This window comes from Falco biarmicus, chromosome 1 (assembly GCF_023638135.1).
Source record: "Falco biarmicus isolate bFalBia1 chromosome 1, bFalBia1.pri, whole genome shotgun sequence".
NCBI classification, from domain to species: Eukaryota; Metazoa; Chordata; class Aves; order Falconiformes; family Falconidae; genus Falco; species Falco biarmicus.
In genome coordinates this window covers 45,390,247-45,410,890 of record NC_079288.1, presented here as the reverse complement: position 1 = coordinate 45,410,890, position 20,644 = coordinate 45,390,247, and the positions used below count along the sequence as shown (strand labels likewise).

The following is a 20,644-nucleotide window of genomic DNA, read 5'->3' as shown; positions in this document are numbered from 1 at the left end:
GCCTGTTCCAAACAGGAGTGCCAGAGAAAGCCTGAAGTGCTGTGGAAAAAACATTATCCAGGAAGGAGAATAAAACTAAGCTTAAAGCTTCAGAACAAGTGCACAGCTATCCTTGTCACAGTAGGTTTTGGTACTTAAAACTAACCAAAAAAAATCCTGTCCTTCAAGAACTTCAGCTAACTGAAAATCTGCACAGATTGCTTCTTGGAACTATCATTACTAGCTGTACATGTGCTTAGAAATGACAGAATTGACACTTTTCCTTACTTTCATTTATTGTGCATGAACATCATAGTCACATTTTACTGCTTTTCATAGAAATTATATAAATTTATATACACAGTCACATCAAAACTTGATTTCTAAAACCAAAAACTGTTGTATTCCTTACATGTATACTATAAAATCCTGGCTGCATTTTCAAGAATGAGTTAAGAACAGTCTAGTGTTGAATAGCAGCAAAACCTCTAATACTTGTTTTCCTTTAAATGAGAAGACCCCCGTGTTTGTTTCACACTAAACAGTTTAGTTATTTTTAAAGTTGTGCCCTAGGACTAAAGTAGGATGGATTAATTTTCTTATATTCAACTACAAGACCACTCCTCATGACAGCCTTCATCCTGGTTTTGAAAGCGATTACCCTGTACCCACAGAGGTATTGGCTTCTAAAATAATTTTTGGTCTACATTGATAGATGAAGTAGTACCCAGAACAGAAAGGGTTTTTTTTCACCAGCCATCCCAATAAATCCATGAAATGGAACCAAAAATTGTAGTTCCTTTGTCTTCTGCTGCTTTTCACCTCCCCACATACAACACTTCATCTTTCAAATCATGATGCTGACATTGTTTGAAGAGTCAAAGTAAAGAGCAGGGATGCAAGAAACATGCATCTTTAACAGGATCTTGAAACACATTCAAGACAAGTTAGTTATTAGGTCAATGAACAAGCTTACTCTTAAGTACTTTTGTATTGTTAGTTGAGTCAGAGTAGAAGTCTTGTTGATTAGCTGAACCAGACTCCTAGTAATGGGAAAGTCATCAGCCCTGAAGATCCCTCTTAGAGGTTTTAAAGCCAAAATTCTGAACAACTGCTTATACTCCTTATTGTGACATTGTTTTGTACCACACCCTTATATGTGAGATTTGCTGTTCTAGGGCACCTGATGTTGTTTTAATACTAAATCAGATGCCAGGTTTTCCCACTAGCACAGGGAAAGTTTCATTCCTTTTCTTGACAAAGGAGAAAAGGAGACAGATTTAGAAAGCACATAGCTACTTTGTATAGGACTACTGAAGTACACCACCTCTAACAATAGAAGTTGTGGGACTCAGTGACAGAACACATCTAATCTCAGCTTCAGCACTGGAAACTGAAAAGACCTTCTCTGCAAAGTCAGATTTTTCTAGAGAACAAATCTGTACTTGAGAAACAAATTACTTCAGTAGTTTGAAGCTTAAAGGTTGCTATTATTTTGTACTGCTGTAACAACTGAACAGAAGTTAAACCATTACCTCAGGTCCAACTTTAACCTATTAGGAATTAAAAATCCTTGAAGGTCCAAAACTTTTTTCCAGAACTGATGATCTGAAGAAAGCCAGGATCCAGTTGTAATAGGTTTATAGTGCATGCAGAGCTCATCCTTCCAGTTTAACTTCTGTTTCAAAATGTGAAAGATCGATGACTCTGGGTATTGTGTTACCTCGTGTTCCCTCCAGAGTTCCAGCAGTATTCCAAATGCTGTTAAGTTTTGATTTGCTGAGATGTTAGTGCCAATAGCCGCTTGCTGAGCAGTGCATTGTGTCGCTGAAGATACTCTATTACATCTCCTTGCTTCTCAACTATCTCTTCCAAACTTGAATTTTCCCTTAAAAGTGAAATATGGGTTTCAATAAGTAACAGCAGCTTTCTAACAAAAGAAAAGCCAGAGCTAATTAACAAACACGTAAACAAGTTGCTTCGTTCAGTTTTGCTCTCCAACTTTTGAGGGAGGAGGCAATCTACACCGCCTTTATATTTAACCTCCATTTTGCATGAAAGGGCAGGAAAAGAAGTTTGGCTAAACTTCATACGATGTATACATAATGGAGTTACATATTTCCTGCTAGATAGTTACAGAAAAGTTGTGGTAGTATGAGAGTTCTTACTGTTTAAGAAAAGTTAGTGAGCTAGAGAACATGCTAGAATTAACTATGAAATCTGTGGCACCTTTCCCACAGTGGAATTAGGAAGCTTATTTTAAGCAGACATAGTACCTTTATTTAGCTATTGAGATCATAAGCTGTTTAAGACAGCCATTTCTCGATTAACCTGCAGTAGCATACATGATACACTACTATAGACCGTGATATTATCTGCCACAATACTGTAACAGTATCAGCACCAAACAGTTGTGTTATTTCAGATCTAGAACCTCACGTACAGCTAAAATGTCTCCAGCTTTCAGACATCCTGCATTTTAACTAGGATAGTAACATTGCAACATTAAGTAAAGCCAAGTTAATTGAGAACGATCTGTAGAAGTATACAATTTTGGCAAATCTGTAATTAGGAACTTTTAAGACTACAACAAGAACAAGTACCAATGCCTGAAGATATGCCAGTCTTCCCTTAGACATTATTACTTCCTAGCTGACTGGGAATTTGCCCTCTTAGTACACATGTGAGCATCTTGGAGCTTATAAAGTTATTCCTCAGCCTTGCAGCGTTTTGTGGAGGAATGCTCTTTTCATAGTTCTTATAAAGTGCTGAGGATAGCTAGACTGGAAAAAAGCTTAGGTCCAGTTAAAAGCTTACTGTAGTTAAACTGGAAAAAAAAAGAAAAGTTTTGTAGATAGAAAGCTTGCAACCTTAACCAATAGTCTGGACTACCAACTGAAAGCAACTGAAGAGGATCAGTAGCTTAGGTTGTAGAGATCGTAATATTAAAAAAACATTCTTATAACCAGGGTCAACTGAAGGGCTGACAGGATTCACTTTTCAATAGACCTTAACTCTCAAGGGAAAGAGAGCTGGAGTTGTATAGAGCTGAATTGGAGCTGTATAGAGCTGCAATCAGTTCTCACAGGAAGTTTGCACTCTTTAATCAAAAATAACCAGTCTTTTCCTCAGCTGGTCATTGTTGCAGACTCATTCCCTGGGCATTTGAGAATTTCTCAGGGGAGAAGCTGAATAAGGAAGGAATAACCTCCACCATGCATTTACCATGGTGTTTATATCAAGATGGAAGTCAGACATTGTATCAGAATTCAGGACAACTCTAAATCCTTCCTGTATCCTGGACATCTACTTCCAAATTCCATAAAAGCATGTGCATGCTGCATTTGTGCCACCAGGGGAAGTGCCAAAGTATTAGTCATCTCTGCACTTCACTCTTTACTAAGGCACACGTACAGAAGCAAGTCATACTGTATTAGAAACTTTCTAAATAAATTCTTATATGGAAATCATGTTAATTTTGACAGTTGTTAAATCATACCAGACTCACTTCATCAACTGGAAGATATTCAAGCAGTCAGGAAGTACACAAAGGACAAATAAGCAGTAAGTCTCAGCACTTGTGAAGTTTAACATTGGATAGCTTCTGTCTTACTGAGAACTTCCTTACCTCAAGTACCTCACCCACCTCCTTCCCAAACTGGAAATGTATTTCAAATCCCTTACTAGACTCTCATGTTCAACTGCTGGAAAAAGCTAAAAAGTCTTCTTTGTCAACTGCCCACAATCAACAGGGCAGTTCACAATATATATACAAAAAACAATATACTTCCTTCCCTGAAAGAACTGTTTGAAGAAGCTAGGCTTCTGTAGGTATGCTGTAAGTAACAGTGTAAGACACCAGTACTTTTTCTGCCAACTCCCGTATAGCATCAATTAACTCAGACTAAGCACAATTATTTGTATGACAGATTCATGCAACCAGCCATGAATGGTCATTTCTGTCCTCATGTTTGAGGACTTCTGTATCATAATAGGTTGCCATTACCATGCAGAAAGTACAAGAATATGCGGTTTCTCATCTGTGCACATAAAATGGCAGCCTTAAGTATAGTTTCCTTCAGAACTATTATTCCCACCTCCACTTTGGTTGACAGATTTAAGATTATATGCAACTCTACAGAAGGTAACACAATTACATTAGTTAGCATTACTTATAGACCATGGCTGAACACAGCACAAGATACAAAAAAAAAAATCTTACCTGAACCCAACTTCTGAGGTAATGTGACTAGGGTAGGCATACGTCTTCTCTTCCTCAATTATGTCAGGCCTCGGCCTCGCACGATTGAAGTTGCTTATTTTCACTGCAACAAAGTTTTATAAATTAGTTGGAAAGCAACCAAAAAAAAGAGCTTAATCACCAGGCTCCAAGTTAAAAACAAAGAATCTGTAATAGATTATTGTAACATTGCCCTAGGATAGGAGATGGAAAGACAGTAAGGGAATCTGAAGAGTGGGGATGAAGGAAGGAAAAAGCAAAAATCTATCTCTGCTTGTGTCTGGAATAGCTTTGATTATAAGTTAGTGGTGGTTTGGCGGGGGGTGGGAGGGGTGGGGTGTGTGTGTTCTGTTTGATTGTTTGGGGACTCCCCACTCCTCAGCCCTGATGCTTAAAAGACCACAGTGAAGTGAAGACCTGAACATACTGCTTAACATCTGAAAAGTTAAATCTGTGACCCTGATTAAGAAGCTGATACCTTAGTTGCCTTTGAGAAGGTACTGACATTCAAGTCCCCAAATTCAGGCCATAAATTAAGCAACATGCCATAAAAAGTTGTAAAAAGTTTTGATACTGGTTTCTAGGTCAGAACTATCTTAAGCTCTTTGAGAAATGCAATTTTAACTAGACTACCTGCAATGAGGCAGCAGCTTGTCTGCCGCCTCTAAAACTAGGGCAGACTTGCTACAGAAAGCCATTAAGCATTCAAACCAGAGTGGCTCTGATCAGCTTCACATTGTAAACCTTGCAATATTGGCTATCAACACCAGAAGTCATTACTGAACACCTGTGAATAGAGTTTAAGACTAAATTTAACAGATGTGAAATAAGGATGAGAAAAACTGTAGGCACCCCCTGTGTTATTTCTGGAAGGAAGCTGAAAATATTTGAAACCATTCAACATCAGATCCCGATTCAGGGAGTGTACTGAGAGATCTGGAGTATGCATTCAGGACTCTGCAGTTAGGGGTGCTGGTGAAGCAATACATCTAACGCCACCGAAAGCATTAAAGTACAGCTCTGTGAGAAATCTACACTACCCAACAAAAGACTGTCCTTACAAGTCAGCAATATGATGGGGTTTATTACAGGCCACCCTGCTAAAACAATGCTAAGACCCTCCAGATGTTAACTACAAGTTAGGCTCAAAGGTTAGTTATTTCTATGATGGTATTCCTCTACAAATAAAGACATGAAGGAGCGAATGTAGAATTCCCAACATGAATTGTTTGTGGGAATCTTAGTTTTTTATTCAAGTGATATTAAAAGTACTTAAGAAAGTCATTAAGTACATATATTCAGTAAACTTTTTAAAACTTGACATGCTATCAATAACTTTGAATAGTAAGCTGACATTTAGAGCTGTCTGTATCATACTTCATTCCATGCACATTTACCTCATTCGAACAATTTGTTTTGATCAAGTCTGTTACAGGTCAATCATAGTAACTCCTTGTAGATTTCTGAATCCCTGCCCCTGCATCCTACAGCTATATGTACATAGGCTAGTGAATGGAGAATTTTAAGGCAGGCTGTAGTACTTCACAGGACACTGGGTATCAGAGTAGCTCCGACACACAAGAAGAAATATCTGGAATTACAGTCACGTATTCCATGCCACCACTGCTGTTTGTGAGGCAGTAGTGTTTAAATGACAGTCAGGTACATGAACCTTCTACAGATAAGCATTCAAGAAATAATTAACTATTAGAATAAGGCATAAGTCCAACATGGAGAAACAATGTATGCCTGGCGCTACCTTCCCTCTAAAAGTTCAAATAATGCACTAACACAAGAAAGGGATTGATTTGTTAGTGTAAAGTGACCGTAATCTCCCCATTCTTACCCAGGTACATTAGCTGATACTATCTTAGCAGTAAGTGGTATCTGCTAAGTACTTGCCCTGGAGAGGGGCACTCTAAACCCAAGCAGAGCACTGCCCTGGTAACGATTCTACTAAAGAAGCTTCATGTCTCCATCCTGTCACATACTCTGTCTAGTTTGAGGGGGGGGGGGGGGGGGGGGGGGCGGGGGGAAGGGTCACTATTGATACAGATTTTCAGGCTGTTTTCAAAACTGGCCAAATACATTTGTTTTGCTTCAGCAGAGTTTTAGTTTAATGCCTGAAATATTAGAAGACCTAAAACCCCACAAGCACACACAGGAGACAGATATGCATGCAGTTTTAGCTTACCTTAGCATGTATTGGGATAGAAAACAAGGAAATAAGTTACACTACCCACTGGAAGAGGCAACCTAGGGTAAGCGGAGGTCTTCCTCATCTTGACACAAATATTAGGTTACATAAAAATTAACTCTGGTTTTGCACACCAAGCTTTAGCAAACGAATCCTAGACTGCTGTTTCAGGGCTGCTGAGGAAGCAAGGCAGCTGTTGCCAAATGGGACTGCCCTAGTCCTTTCCAGCAATGCAGCACTGCCCCTCCTTCACCTCCACCCCAGTACTCACTGGACCTTTCTTCAAGCCTCCTTCAGCTGGGAAGCAAAACATTGCACCCCACAGCTTGCTGGTATAAGTGGGTTAATGGAGTTGACAGACACAGAAATTGGCACAGTACAAGCTAGGAAACAAGACCCTTTTGGTGACAAACAGAAAGTTTGACAGCTCTTGGGGAAGTCCAGACTCAGACCTTACTACTATGAAGGTCAGACTCCTTGCAGTTGCTTATGCTTTTCTGCCAGGGTAAGAGACACACAAAGTAACTCTTTGAGCTCCAGGATGCCTCAGGGTAAGAATTCCTGACGTTCTATTGAAGGAAGTTTTGGTATTTATCTCTTATTTCCAAGTTTCGCAGGAAAGTAAGCATACACAGGAAAGAAGGGATGATCTCCAGCATTCCTGGAATAGTTCTCTAGGACTTGTGTCCCCTCATCACTGCCTTTATTCCTCCAGAGGACAGTCAGTCTAGTTGAGCCATACTGGTCCATTCAAGGAAAGCCTGACAAGCCTACAGCATCTGGGGCTCTGCACAGTTTAAAGAGGAGGATGTAGTTTAGAGCTGGGAACTTATTTTTTGTTGCATTTTGATTTCAATGTTGTTGCAAGTAAGTCAAAAGAGATTTTATTTCCTAGACAATCAAGCTATTTGGCAGTATTTCTGTGTGTCATTATGTTACTAATAACATGCCAATGTTTTCTTCTCCAAAATATCCTACCTTAATTATGAAATCCCCAGGGAAGGCAGATTACACAAATACTGACCGCTACAGAGATGGCATTTACTTTAAGTTTTAAATTTCATGCAGTCCTGAAGGAGGTATTTCTACTCTCCTTCCTCCTGTTTGATTAGAAGTCAAGAGCAAAACTACGTTTTGCCTATTGTTTTTGTCATGCCCCAAGAAACCAGTGCTACTGACGCTGCTTAGCCAAGTTGTCACCTCCTTGTTTGTAGCTGTAAATAATAAGAAAGTTTATACTTCTGCTTCCTAGCTGTTGCTATCTAATTCAAGAGCAGGAACTAGATGTCTGTTTAAACAGACACAGACTTCACAGTAAATATCTCTAGCTTTCTTCAGGCAACAAAAATAATTGCATTTAGTCTCTTATACCTTTTCAGTGGTTTTGTGGGGTTTTTTAACCCAGGTATTTTCATTTGAGTTAATGCAAGCCATAACCCCAAATAGTTTTTAAGATAAGATCAGAGCAAACTATTTGGTTTAAGCATTTATTCATCAACACTTTAGATAAACCTCTTTCCACTAAACTGTTACAGAACTATCAAGTATTGATGAGTTACACCAAACCTAAAAGCAGATAACCTTACAAGCCAACAGTGACAGTACAAAGCAACATCTCACAGTTTTATGCCACAGTAACGTATTTTAGTATTAGCACAGATTCCAAAAGCCATAGTGATTTTTTAAAAAAAACATTCATGAGAGGGAATCTTCCTTTTGAGTAACAATGAGGAACTGAAGCTTTTGGGGTGGGACCAGGGAAAGAGGAAGGGTCTAGAGAGTAAGGCACAAGCACAGTATCAACTACTCAAGTCCCACATGCAAATCCCAGAAGCAGTTCTGATTAAGCCAGCTAGCTCTTACCACCTCACAGCTTGTGATGTGTGCATTTAAGACCACACTGCTAAACAGACAAGCCTGTTCACAGGACACTTTCTGCAACAATTATGCATTTATTGACATTTCACTGGATCAACTGCTTTGAGGCAACACAGAGCTTTCATTCAGCAGCACCTGGAAACCAAATCAAACCTGACAACCTTCCCATTTGTTTTGGATTTGCTTTAGTTCTGCAAGCACAGAATCATTCTGTATTTTATAGCTGCAGTTAAATGTCTTGGAGTACCCCAAGTGAGCTACTGTGAGGGCAAACAAAACAGCTGAGTAGCAGCTACGGTCTCTCACTCAAGAAAGCAAAAATTGCCTCTTACCTGTGTAAATCACTAAGCATGTCAGGGAGCTAATCAGCTCCAGGCCCAGGACTCCCAGGATAAGATACAGGTACGCTTTACTGTGATCAGGAAAAGAATGCTGCATTGACAGAATTAAAAGCAGGGCTGCATTACCTAGAAAACAAATGTCATCTTTCACAGGTGTAACAATTTCATTAGCTGTTGAAAATAATTTAGTACTCTGTCATCCCTAGTATCTGCATTAAGCTGCAACAATTCAGTAATGCTTTTCCATTTCATAGAAATCACACCATACTTTCCTCTTTGGTTAATTTCCTTAATTCAGGTGTGCAAGCTTACAACTGCTGGCAGTAAAATCGGATTTCAGCATTTGACTGTAATGGTAGAGAATTATGAGTTTTCTGACTTAAGAGTGGAAAAAGCACACTAGAAATACCTAATACATTCATGTGGGCTTCAACAGTTTCTAACCTTGTTGCTGCTACCCATCCTGAAAACTGCTTGAGGACATACGTTTCTTTCTATTCTTAAGAGGTCACACCAAGTCAAATCAAAATGACATGGTGTTTTCCTTCAAGTGGTGGATTTGAGTGTGTTTAAGTGAGGCTAATAGAGCAAAAATGCAAGCACGTTTCTTTCACAGGGAGATACTGCACAGGCTTCCAGTTGCCTAGTTGTTATTTTAATACTTGCAAGTTACTGAAAGTTCAACTGAAATAAGCACAATGAGCCATGGACAGCAAGTGTTAGTTACAGACGTAACAAATGTTCTTAACACCCTCTTCTGCAATACAGACTGTGAAATGTCCTCTCCTTTTGGCTAGAAATCCTGTAACCAGTATCTGGATAAAGCACTAGGTATTAGTACCATTAATGCAGCTAGGGAACTGTACGGTTCTCTTTCATACTGCATTAGGCAACTGAATGGTCAGGATGGAAGTGGTATCAGCAGTAATTTGCACAGTAGGGAGTTTGCAGTAATGGAGCTAACCACGTTCTGAACTACAGATGATCTACATCAAAAGTCTACAGCATGCAACTAATTGCACCTGAGCATTTGCACATGCCCAGAGTTTGTCTGGTAGTGATGAAGTGGGGTCCATCGACAACTGAGAAGAGGGCTAAGTACTCCAGATTACACTGCAACAGGCATAAACAGTCCTTTTACTCTTACAAAACATCCCCAAGCCTGCTGCAGCCTGACTTTGTCACTGCACTGAAAACACATCTTTACCTTCAGGGCTCTACCTAGTGGCCAGAACCTGAAGTTTTGCACATTCATCAAGCTGACCAGATCCTTCAGTGACAGAGTGGAAAGCAAGCTAAAACGTTATATGAAGCAGGACCATCTAACTGGTAATTCTAGTTTGAAAAAAAAATAAATATACTCCAGTCATTCAGAAGACTTACAAAAGGGAAGTGGGATTATAAGAGGCAAAAATACTATAAAAGCCAGCACTGTTCCCTTTTCCATTGCTATTTGTGTGAAAAATCCCCTCAAGTTAGAATCTACTTCAACAAATCTAAAATCTGTCTCTTAGAAAAGCTACACCAGCTAACTGTGCCAACATTTCTTTCAGCTTCATCAGCCAGTGATGTAACTTTAGGATACAAAGAGCTAACCCACTCCCATACACCACCTTCTGTCTGCAGAAAAAGGCAGTCAAAGTTGAATGTCTCACAGCCCCACTGAATATCGGACAATTGCTTATTTTACTGATTTCAGACAGCTGTTGAGCAACAGGCAGTTTATCTGTTTCTACATGAATTGCTGAGCTTGAAAAGGAGGAGCAGCACACTTCTTGGAAGGACTAGCAGTCTTGCCACATATCCAACTAGACAAGTGAGTATGCAAAGTGGGATCACCAGCAGCCAAACATAGACCTTGCTGGCTGAACACTATATACAAATGACTGCTTTACTCAGCCTCACATTTGTCTGCGTTTTTGCACTGCAAAGAGTTCTTTACAACATGCATTTGTCAGGCCAGAAAAGGTCAGTCAGGGGTCCATCTGACTAAAGTATCATTCATAAATGCTCATAGGTGGGTTTTCAACAGTTCATATAATATAGTTTTATATATAACTGTTTGGTCTTATTGTGTCATAGGGTAAAGCTTTAGAATAAAAAAAACGTAAGAAGACAAATTCACTTCACCTGTGGAGTGTATCAGCAGCGGAAGCCTTTTTAGATGTCTTGTTGAACGATATATTGAAAAGTAACCTCTACTTCTTACTTTACTGTGGTGGTGCTGGATGTATCGTTCAAAAAAAACATGCAGAATCCACAGAATTACTTTTGCAGTGATTATGACAGTCTGTACTTTAAGTGGGTGAGTATAGTTTCCAGGGCACTTATCCTGATTTGGATTGGGGTAGGAACAAAACATAGCTGCTAGAAATGCTAGAACAACAAAAGCAACCTGCAAGAGAAAGAAAGAAAAAAAACTCTTAAAGTCAACACTTAACTATAAGAAACAGGCTTATGTCATTTACTCATTATGCATTACTTCCTGAGTTTATTTTACTAGAGTTGAGATAATGCATAAAATGTTAGACACTTACTATAACACTGCATGTCATTCTGGGAACATTCTGGGACTGAAATGCCAAAGTAGTAAGATTGTCTTCCAGTAAGGCAACCAGTCTCCAGAAGAAGAAAGCTGAGAATCACTAATCTTCCCAGAACTTCCTCTAAATCAATTTTGCTTTTTCTCAAGTCTCCCTCTCATAGTGAATTTATTTTACTTCTGGACCCTCTTTACTATGTCTTCTTACTTTAAAGGGAGCTTTATTTATACCCCTTCAAAAAAAACCCAACATATTTTTCGATTCATTCAGTTACACTTGTTACTGCTCTGCAGGACAGCCTCATATCTTACTGGTACAGTCCACATTTCTATAAAATGACATTTCATAAGTGACAATCAACCTTTTACTATATCCATTGAAGATAATCTCCAGATTATGACATCTGAAAAAAAGTAAAACATAGTAATTTAAGAAGTGAATTATTAACACTGGGTAGGCATCTTTGCCAGTTGGTGATCATTCTTTAGTATATTTACTAATCAGATTTTTTCATTTTGCTCAGAACTTATGTAAGAATGACCAGACTATAGTTAGACTAGTGCCATTATGCCATAACTTTTCCTGTCTTCTTGACTTTTCTCCAAGTTTACAGCATTGGCTGTGAGCATCAGCAACCTTTTGGCCAACCAGAAGAAAACGCCTTGGGTGGATATTACCTGCAGTACATGTACACACACAGGGCCTTCTTAACCTTTAGGAAATGCTTTTGTCATAGACAATACCCTACTGTCTTCATTCAGCAAATATGAAAATACAACACTTTCTCATCCTGGTTCAGTCTACAGAATAGGAACATTTTAAAGCAGAAGTGAAGACAAAAACCAACTCCCACCAACACAAAAGTAAGTTGAGAGCTTCTGTATACAACAACCACCATAAATTTGCCTCAAGTCTGCAGAAGTCTAATACCTCTAATATATTTAGCTTAAAGAAAAGAACTGTCCAATGTTCTGCACCTCACAGCTACTAGAAACAATACATCAGAACCAAAGATGGAGGAAACTGTCTAATTTTTGTTTACTAGCTTTGTTACCATACTTAATTCTATGGATATGTAAGAGCCTACCAACCCCTCCCACACTCCCTTGAACTTGTACTTTTATCATTTCTCAAGCAACTTTCTTCACAGAGATTAACCTTTCAGAACCACTTCATTACTCTTGATACAACCTGCCTTTAGCTTGCTCTGGTTGTGAGTACAGTTAGGTAACTGGGGAGGGAGGAAGAAAGGGGAACAATTTTCATACAATTATCAATACCTAAAAGAGACATCATAGGTGACAGACAGGGTAGAAGATGGGAGAAGAAAAAAAAAAGCGTGTCCTATATGATCCATAAGACCATTACTTCAAATGCAAATTAAATTCCAAATTATCTTGAGATGGGTTAAGTAGCTAAATTAATAAGTTAAATAAGAAGGCGGTTTATCAACAACACATTTGTTTAATCTATTATTTTACCACCTTCTTTTCTTAAAGCTAAGAAAAATCTAGCTAACCCAGATTTTACTTGGTCCATTTACAGTTTGGTTTGCCATTTTAAGTTAGTAACACATCCAGCTCTGCTCCCTCCAGGTGTTAGGAATATATTTCAGTACAGAAAATGGCTATATTAAAATGGTGCAAGCAGAAATGACCTAGCATTGCAGTCCTACTGATCTACTACAGCAGCACATACAAGAGGAAACAGGTATCTGGCATTAAAAGTGGCATTTATTAAAGATGTTTTGCTTACATTTTAGGGTAGTCCAACAACAGGTGCTTCAGCCCAGTACAGGGCATTTTTACATATCAAAACCACTATTCTTTATAAGAGTAACTTGAGTTCAATGTTATGTACATGCATGCTGAGAGGCAGTTAAGGAAATACGGAGTTAATATAAAGGAATTCTTTCTAGCCTGTACACTTTACACTGCTCTGCAGTTCTGCTATGAGCCAGAAGCCTGCACAGAAGCAAGGCTTGGCGAAAGGAAAGCCACTCAAACTCAGCCCCACCACACTCCAGCATATCCTGCCCACACAGTCCAGAACTGTACGTAACTACACAGCTCCACCAAAGCAGCCATTTGCTACCTAACTCCATTTCTTGGCACAGGATGGCGGAGAAGAAATGCTCAAAGTTACATACTTACTACTTTGGAGATGCATTACAACTCAATACTGTGATGACTTAACTTCTACAGGATGCTTGCCCCTTGGGCAGGTTGTGCATCAGAAGCTAACCTGGTGTCTCCATGTTCCACAAGGTTCGTGCGTGTTTGCAGGAGCAGAGGGGAAGGAGACCCAGTAAGCTTGTTTCCCCCATTCATCTTTTCAGCGAGATGGACAGCAGCATTTCATTTGCTAACTAGAGTGCTCTATTTCACCAACAGAAAAGGGTACTTTTCAGTTTTGCTCCAGGGACCAACCAGCCACTGCAGCAGGTTCAGCAACAGTAGCAAGACCTTACCTGGAAAAGCATGTGTCAATAGAGGCCTCAGAACTTTCCTCTCTCTTCATCTCCCCACACTTCCTTCCATTTGCAGGAGAGGGGAAGTGGTGGGGACAGAAGAGGCAGAGCAGCTTCCTAGGATCTGGGCGACTAGCATTTGCCTACATCAGGTATGGCAGTAGACAGCAAGGTCTCAAGGCTTGGCAGAAAAAACATTTACTGCTCTACTACCAACAGCTGTGTCTACCTTTGTAACACAGACTTCAAGTGCCATCCTAACGGGATAGCACTGGGGTTCTTCCAGCAGGGGAAGGCAAGAAGGCTGGATGCAGTTTCCATTGGGAATTTTGGTAGTTTATTCAGCAGAACAGCAGGAATCTTTCCTAAGTCTATTTGACAGACATTTCTTGATATTACCAAGAGGCCCACAAAACATTTACTTCTAAATCTAGAAGGCTAGAACACTTTGTTTTAACAGCTTTATGCAGCTGCCCAAGAGACCTTAGAGGTTGGGATGTGCTTTTGAAGTTCTGGCAGAGAGTATGTTTTGCAGAGCACTGGCTACCACATCTTTGCTTGCAATCAAATGAAGCTCTAAAATAGCTAACACCACATACATCCATGTCTTGTGCATGCTCTGGCTTTATATATACTATCTTCAGGTCAGCATTAATGGCATTATAGAATTGTTTAGGTTGTAACAGACCCTTAAGGTCATCAAGTCCCACCATTTACCCAACACTACGATGTCCACTAAACTGTCCCTAAGCACCATGCAAGTACTATTTCAGTTAGATCTTAGGACCAGAGCTCTTCACCCTTCGTGTTTTGTTTCCACATGCTCACAAGCAACAAGCCTCTTCAGCTTATCAAGGATAAACTCACTATTACACAGAATCTCTCTACTTCTGTCTACCAGCCTCAGGAAGGGCTTCATACTGTTCGGTACAAGGTCTGTCCATAGTCTCTGCTTTTCACTCTTAACCCCCAGAAGTCAGAGCAGGAAGTAACATTTTGATTCCTTTAATCTCTTCATCCACTGCCACGCAAAACCACTGAAGCAAGTCCAACTTTACTCGTTTAGTTACAATAAGAAATATCTTAAGTCTTCCCTCTGAAATAAAATTCAGTCTCCAAAAGGCATGACATGAAAATTATCTTAGCCTTCTATAACCAGTATAAGCACTTCTGCAGCAGTAACATTGTTCTAAAAGTACATTTCCACAGCATACAAGGAACTGCTGTTTAAAAGGCTTTCCTTCTTAACATGATGCTTTGTAGCATGTTAGCACTCACAATCAGAATGAGAAAACAGCAAGTATCATGTAGCATACACATGACCAGAATTCATTGGTAAATAGGACTTCACTGGTTTGGAAGAACAGTGTGTGCAAGTCTCGGGAGAATTGTGTCCACATGAACAGCAGGAATTCAGAACAGAGACAGCAAGTTTTCATAAGGAAATCATGCTTCTTAAACTTACATGTATTAGCAACAGAAAATTGGCAAGTAGAACCACTGGGATGGCATGAAATCTTGGCCTCAGCTGGGAATGCAATGTATGGGATGAGATAAGCGGTGCATCCAGTAGAGGATCATCTTCCAAACTCTGCGTTATTTCCAAGGAACCCTGGAACAGAAGAGGAGGGCAAAAATGAGTAACAGGTAAGCTCTAAAAGTAAAGCACAAAGTTATAGCAATTTCCTGTTACCAAATCAAGCTTTGGGGAGATAGAGACCCCTAGGTGAGTATCTTGAGAGCAGCTCTTAGATTTTAGGTAAATGCTTATCGCACCTTTATGTAAGAACTCGGTCCCTGAGGAATCCAACACAAATCTACCTCCCAGTATCACACTGAGTCTTAAGGAACTTTAGTCTTTAAAGCGTATGACAAATATTTGAGCATCAATCCTGACAGATGCCACAGCTATTAATAAGTTTATGTGAAAAGGCAGAAAAAGTGACAAAGCCTCTCTCATACTTCATACAGGTACTTCAAAAATCCTTGTTATTCTTATTTCTGTACAACTACACAGAGGCAAACACAAAGCTGCAGCATACCAATAACAGTTTTCAGTAATTCAGCCACTGACCCGTCAAAACACCAGCAGCAGTAATTCAAACAGAACCCAGGCAAGAAAGAAACAGCATTTCACAGAGGGAAGAGGATGCTGCCAAGTGCCGGGCAAAACATTCCCTGCTTTCATGATAAAGCATGCAGCCCTTACTTGTGACTTGGTGCCAAGTATTGGGGCTTTGACTTCACAGTCAGCTCAGATGTTTTGGCTACTTAAGTTGAAAAGTACCTTTTACTTACAAAACAAAAAAAAGTAGTAAAACTAAGTATGGGTGGAAAGAAAAACTTTTCCTTCTGGACAAAGAACCTGCCCCAGTGCTACACATCTCTGTACCTTCCAGGCCAGGACACAGTCATTCCACACATCTTAAGCTGAACATACACAACCACTAAAAATGCTCAAACTGCTCAAGTTTTCCTCTTAGCATTGTTATGTTATGACTTCCTTGTGCAAGAGATAAAGAAACCCAAGATTACCAGTCAAGCTGGCTGCTCTTCTCCTGAGCGATACCAACCACAGCTCAGGACATCAGGACAAGAGCAGAACCCCCCCTGCCCCCCAACTGTTCATTCAGAGACATGCCAAAGTTCACTGTGCTATTTACTGCTCTTAAACAGAGGGCTTCTGCTGGTGATGACAGAAAGCAGCATAAGCCTCAAGACAAATGAGGCATGTAATTTTTCTAGACATCAGCACAAGAAGAGAGAGATAAGTTTTGGAATTAGACCTATGTTTGTATTTCATATTAACCATGACAATGCAGACTGTAGGTTAAATAACACTGGGGAGTCAAACAGCCAGCTACAGTGAAGGAACTAGTCATCAAGGGTTATTTCAGTCAGCAACCAGATTTATTTTAGTACTGTTAATACCACACTTGGCCTACCACAAGAGCATGAACAGGGCTCCCTCACCTATTGGATTTTACCCTCTAATTAGCCTAGTCTTTACCTGTAAGCAACCCTTGCTGAAATACCTACCTGGTAAGATGACCTTTTACTACAGACCTAAACATTTATGATTGTCACCAATGTGAAATCCAGAAGCAAGAGTACAGACATGCCCTCTGTCCCGCATCATCCATTTTCAGGGGCCAGGTATAATTTTAAAGCTCCGAAAGCAAGCGTACAGGACTGGCACTCCAGCAGCCAAGACACCTTACCTCATTCTTCCCTATCGCAGAATTAATAGTTAACAGCTCACACCTCCCACAAGGGCAGGGATCCTCCTCAGGGCTGTATCCCTTGTCTCGTGAGAACAGATGAGCTCTGCTGCTGCAACACCAGGACAGATCAGCACTCCTTCGCAGACAGAGCTTTACTAGGATGTGTTTCACCATTTCACCTACTGCAAGACCAGCTACAAACCATCTGCACACCCTGAAATACAGTCACCATTAGGAAGCACTGGGCAGCATAACCACCCCACACAGCTGTTATTACAGGCAACGTGGGGAGGAGAGGAATTAAAGCAAGAGAGATGATGATGCCATCCGGTCAATGTGACATTACAAAAATCTAGTAAGTGTCCTCATTAGATGAAACACAGGTTTCATTCAATTAAGATGAAACAAAGCCACAGCTGTCAAAACCCTGAACAGAACACCTCAAGCAGATGGGCCATCTGTCAGGCGCCGATGCTACCACAAGCACAAGTCACGGCTTCAGCCTCGGGGCTCCCCGATGCGCTCCCAGCATGTGACCGGCCCCGGCCCCGCCAGCCCCGGGGCAGCGCCCCAGCCCCGGGAACGCGCCGTGGCCGCGGCAGCGTGTCAACCCGCAGGATCCGCCCGCGGAAAGCGGCGCACAAGAACCAAACCAGCCACACGAGCCACCTCGCCTACACTGACCACCGCGGTGAGGCGTAGCCCCCCGTCCGCGTTACCCGGGGGAGCTCAGGCACCACCGGGGGCCGGCCCGGTGGCCTCCCCGCTTCGGAAACGGCCATTTAGGAGGCGGCCCGGCCGGCCGCTCCCCCCGAGAGAGCCAGAGGCGGCGGGGAAAAGCGGAAGGCGGAGAGGAAGCGGAAGGCGCGGCGAGGCGCTCCGCCAGCGGCGCCCACCGCGAACGGCAGCCCGGCCGCTCGCCCCGGCCCGCAGCACAGGCCCGCACTCACGTTGTCCAAGTCCTGCCGCCGCCTCCCCGCCACCAGCGCCATCTCGCCTTCCCGCCCCCGCTGCCCCGGCTGTATTTAATCGGCGCCCCCGCCGCGGCCCGGCCGCCGCAGGCCCCGCCCCGCCATCAGCGCGCCCGGCCGCCATTGGGCCCGAGCCGCGACGCAGCGCAGGCCCTGGGGCGGGGCCCGGCCGGGCGGTGGGCGGGGCCGCCCTGGAGGTGCCGCAGGCCTGGGGGGGCCGCGCCCGCCGGCGGGGCTGGGACACGGCCCCCTGCTCGCCCCGCCCCGCCGCGTGTCCCGCCCAGAGAGCGAGGGCCTCCCGCCTCGGGGAGCGGGGCGCCGCGCCGGGGCCCCTCAGCCGGGAGCCGGGGCCCAGATTAGCGACAGGGGAAGAGGAAGCAGCCTGAAGTTGTGCCAGGGGAGGCTTACATTGGATATTAGGAAGAATTTCTTCACCGAAAGGGTGGTCAGGCCTTGGCACAGGCTGCCCAGGGAGGTGGTGGAGTCACCATCCCTGGAGGTGTTTAGAAAACGGGTAGATGCCGTGCTGAGGGACATGGTTTAGCAGTGGGCTTGGGCGGTCCTGGGTCAGTGGTTGGACTTGATGATCTCAATGATCTTTTCTAGCCTAAATGATTCTTTGATCCCGTAATTCGTGCCCTCCTCCTGCCCAGGTGCTGCATCTCCCATGGCCATGCTGGGCCAGGCTGGCTCGGCAGCTGGGGGCTCAGATTAGGCAGGTGTTATGGCAGACGGGCGGGCGGTTAAGGCGAGCGGTTATGGCGGGCGGGCAGTTATGGCGGGCGGGCAGTTATGGTGGGCGGGTGGTTATGGCAGGTGGGTGGTTATGGCTGGGCGGGTGGTTATGGCAGGTGGGTGGTTATGGCTGGGCGGTTATAGCGGGCGGTTATGGCAGGCAGGCGGTTATGGCTGGGCGGCTATGGCGGGCAGGCAGTTGTGGCAGGTGGTTATGGCGGGCGGTTATGGCAGGCGGCTGGTTATGGTGGGCAGGTGGGCGTTGCTGCGGCAGCTCAGGCAGCATTGCAGGAGGGAGAGGTAAAGCAGCAGCAGGTGCCTAGCAGGAGTGTGAGGACAAGGGCAGCACAGTGTTGCCTTCTTGCTGTGCGGAGTATTCTCCCATCTCCCAACAGTCTGTGTTGAAGGGACTTCTTGAGAAAGGGATGGAGTCTGTGCATTTAATTATTATTTCCAGTGCATTATTTTCCATGAATGGGCATGGTTGCCTCTTCAGACCACGGAAAGTTGTAGTGTGCACAAGACAATAAGTTGTCAAAGATATTTCTGACCCAGTTGTGTATTTTGTGAAGAAACATGTTTTCTTTAAGACCTGTCCACAGTTAATTTAATTTTATGACCTTTTGTTCTCACACTGAGGTGGACTATGGAACTCGCAGCGTCCATGCTACCCATATGTTGGATCTCTGTCTTACTACTCCTTGACACCCTTTTGTATGTGGAAGACTCCTCAACCACTTAGCTACTCTTTGGCCATCTTTGTTAGCTTCTCTGCCCTTTTCCAGCTAGGTCTGTTCTGAAACAGGAGGGACGAGAATGACACAGCTTTCAAGCATCTCAGTAGTATGAGGTTACAAAGGCTGTTACTATGTTGTGTGCTTTTTTCACCTGCTGTTTCTTAACCTTGTTTGCTCTGACCATCCCTGAGCTTTGAGCTGATTTTGGTGGGGACACTGCAGAGGATCGAACTTCTAACAGGGGCTTGAAAGACAGCAAGATTGTATCATCTCCAGGTTGGAATTGTTCTTTATGTACTACTTAAGAGAAGCCAGGACTTTTCACCCTGAACAGCTGCCATGGCCCTGCCTCTCTTGAAAGAGCACAGAAGCGCCAAGAGGTGAAAGCTGCTTTTGAGGTATAGGCATCTTCAGGCTGTCCCAAGTTTTTAATCTCTGTTTCTGTGCCTTCACTTGGGTTCCTTTTTGTAGAAAAAAAAAAAAAACACCCAAACAAAAAAACCCACCCCCAAAACAACAGAAACCTCCCACACAGAGCATTTACATTCATCATTTGCATTCATTTCTTCTTGCTTTACATAGATACACATATTTAACAAAATGGGCAACTACCTTAAATGAAAAACAAGCCTTAAACTTGCTGGGTTCTGTAGGACTAAGTCCAGCTCTTGTGTTAAGAATCTGCTCAGTTCCAGTTTCTCAGCCCCAATGTTCTTTTTTCCTCTTATTGTGCTTCCTCTTTTTTCCTTTCTCACAAGAACAGAAATCCTACTGATCAGCAGCCAGAGGACAAAAGTTTTCTGTGACAGTGAAGTGAGGCCAAATTCACTGGTTGCTGTTTGAGTAATTTGCTTTACTTTTGTGAGGTGTCCTGCCATGGCAAGTAGTTATCTTAGCAGGTGTGGCCTACATCTACACAGATCTAATAGCCATCGAAGACAAAGGTGGTTCAATAGATCAGTTTGAAATTTGACTGTGGAATTTTTATGAGGGTGCTGTGCAACTGCCAGAATTTCCTATTTCTTTGCGTAACTATCTAACCCACCTGCCTAATGCCTTTGAGGTTTTGCTCAGCTTGCAAAACACTGAGTTTTTACGTGTTGTTTGTTTTGCAAGGAACAACAATGTTTCTGTTCTGATTAACATGTCTGTTCTGGAATAACCAGAGAAGCCAGTACGTAGTGTGTTGTACTTAGTCCCACAGCCATGAAGCTTATAAAGGTGCCAGTTATGACACCAATGACAATAGCTAGAATATTTTTTTAAATACATTTATTTTGATTAAAATACTTTATAGCAGTTGGCTTTTTAAAATAATTAAAATAATAT

At 42.3% G+C, this 20,644-nt stretch overlaps 1 protein-coding gene across 2 annotated transcripts; it reads right to left on the bottom strand.

Annotated features, from left to right (window-relative positions):
• Positions 1 to 250: 250 nt before the first annotated feature.
• TMEM192 (transmembrane protein 192) lies at positions 251 to 17,973 on the bottom strand. Of its 2 annotated transcripts, none has more exons than XM_056337578.1 (6): positions 17,823 to 17,973; positions 15,114 to 15,260; positions 10,766 to 11,030; positions 8,627 to 8,761; positions 4,202 to 4,304; positions 251 to 1,867 (listed from the first exon to the last, which is right to left on the bottom strand). In XM_056337578.1, exons 1-6 carry the CDS (start codon positions 17,862 to 17,864, stop codon positions 1,744 to 1,746), a joined length of 816 nt encoding a protein of 271 aa, XP_056193553.1. In that variant the 5' UTR covers positions 17,865 to 17,973; the 3' UTR covers positions 251 to 1,743. The 2 variants fall into 2 exon arrangements, with proteins under 2 accessions (XP_056193553.1, XP_056193546.1); XM_056337571.1 differs by lacking the exon at positions 17,823 to 17,973 and adding an exon at positions 17,592 to 17,739.
• Positions 17,974 to 20,644: the final 2,671 nt, after the last annotated feature.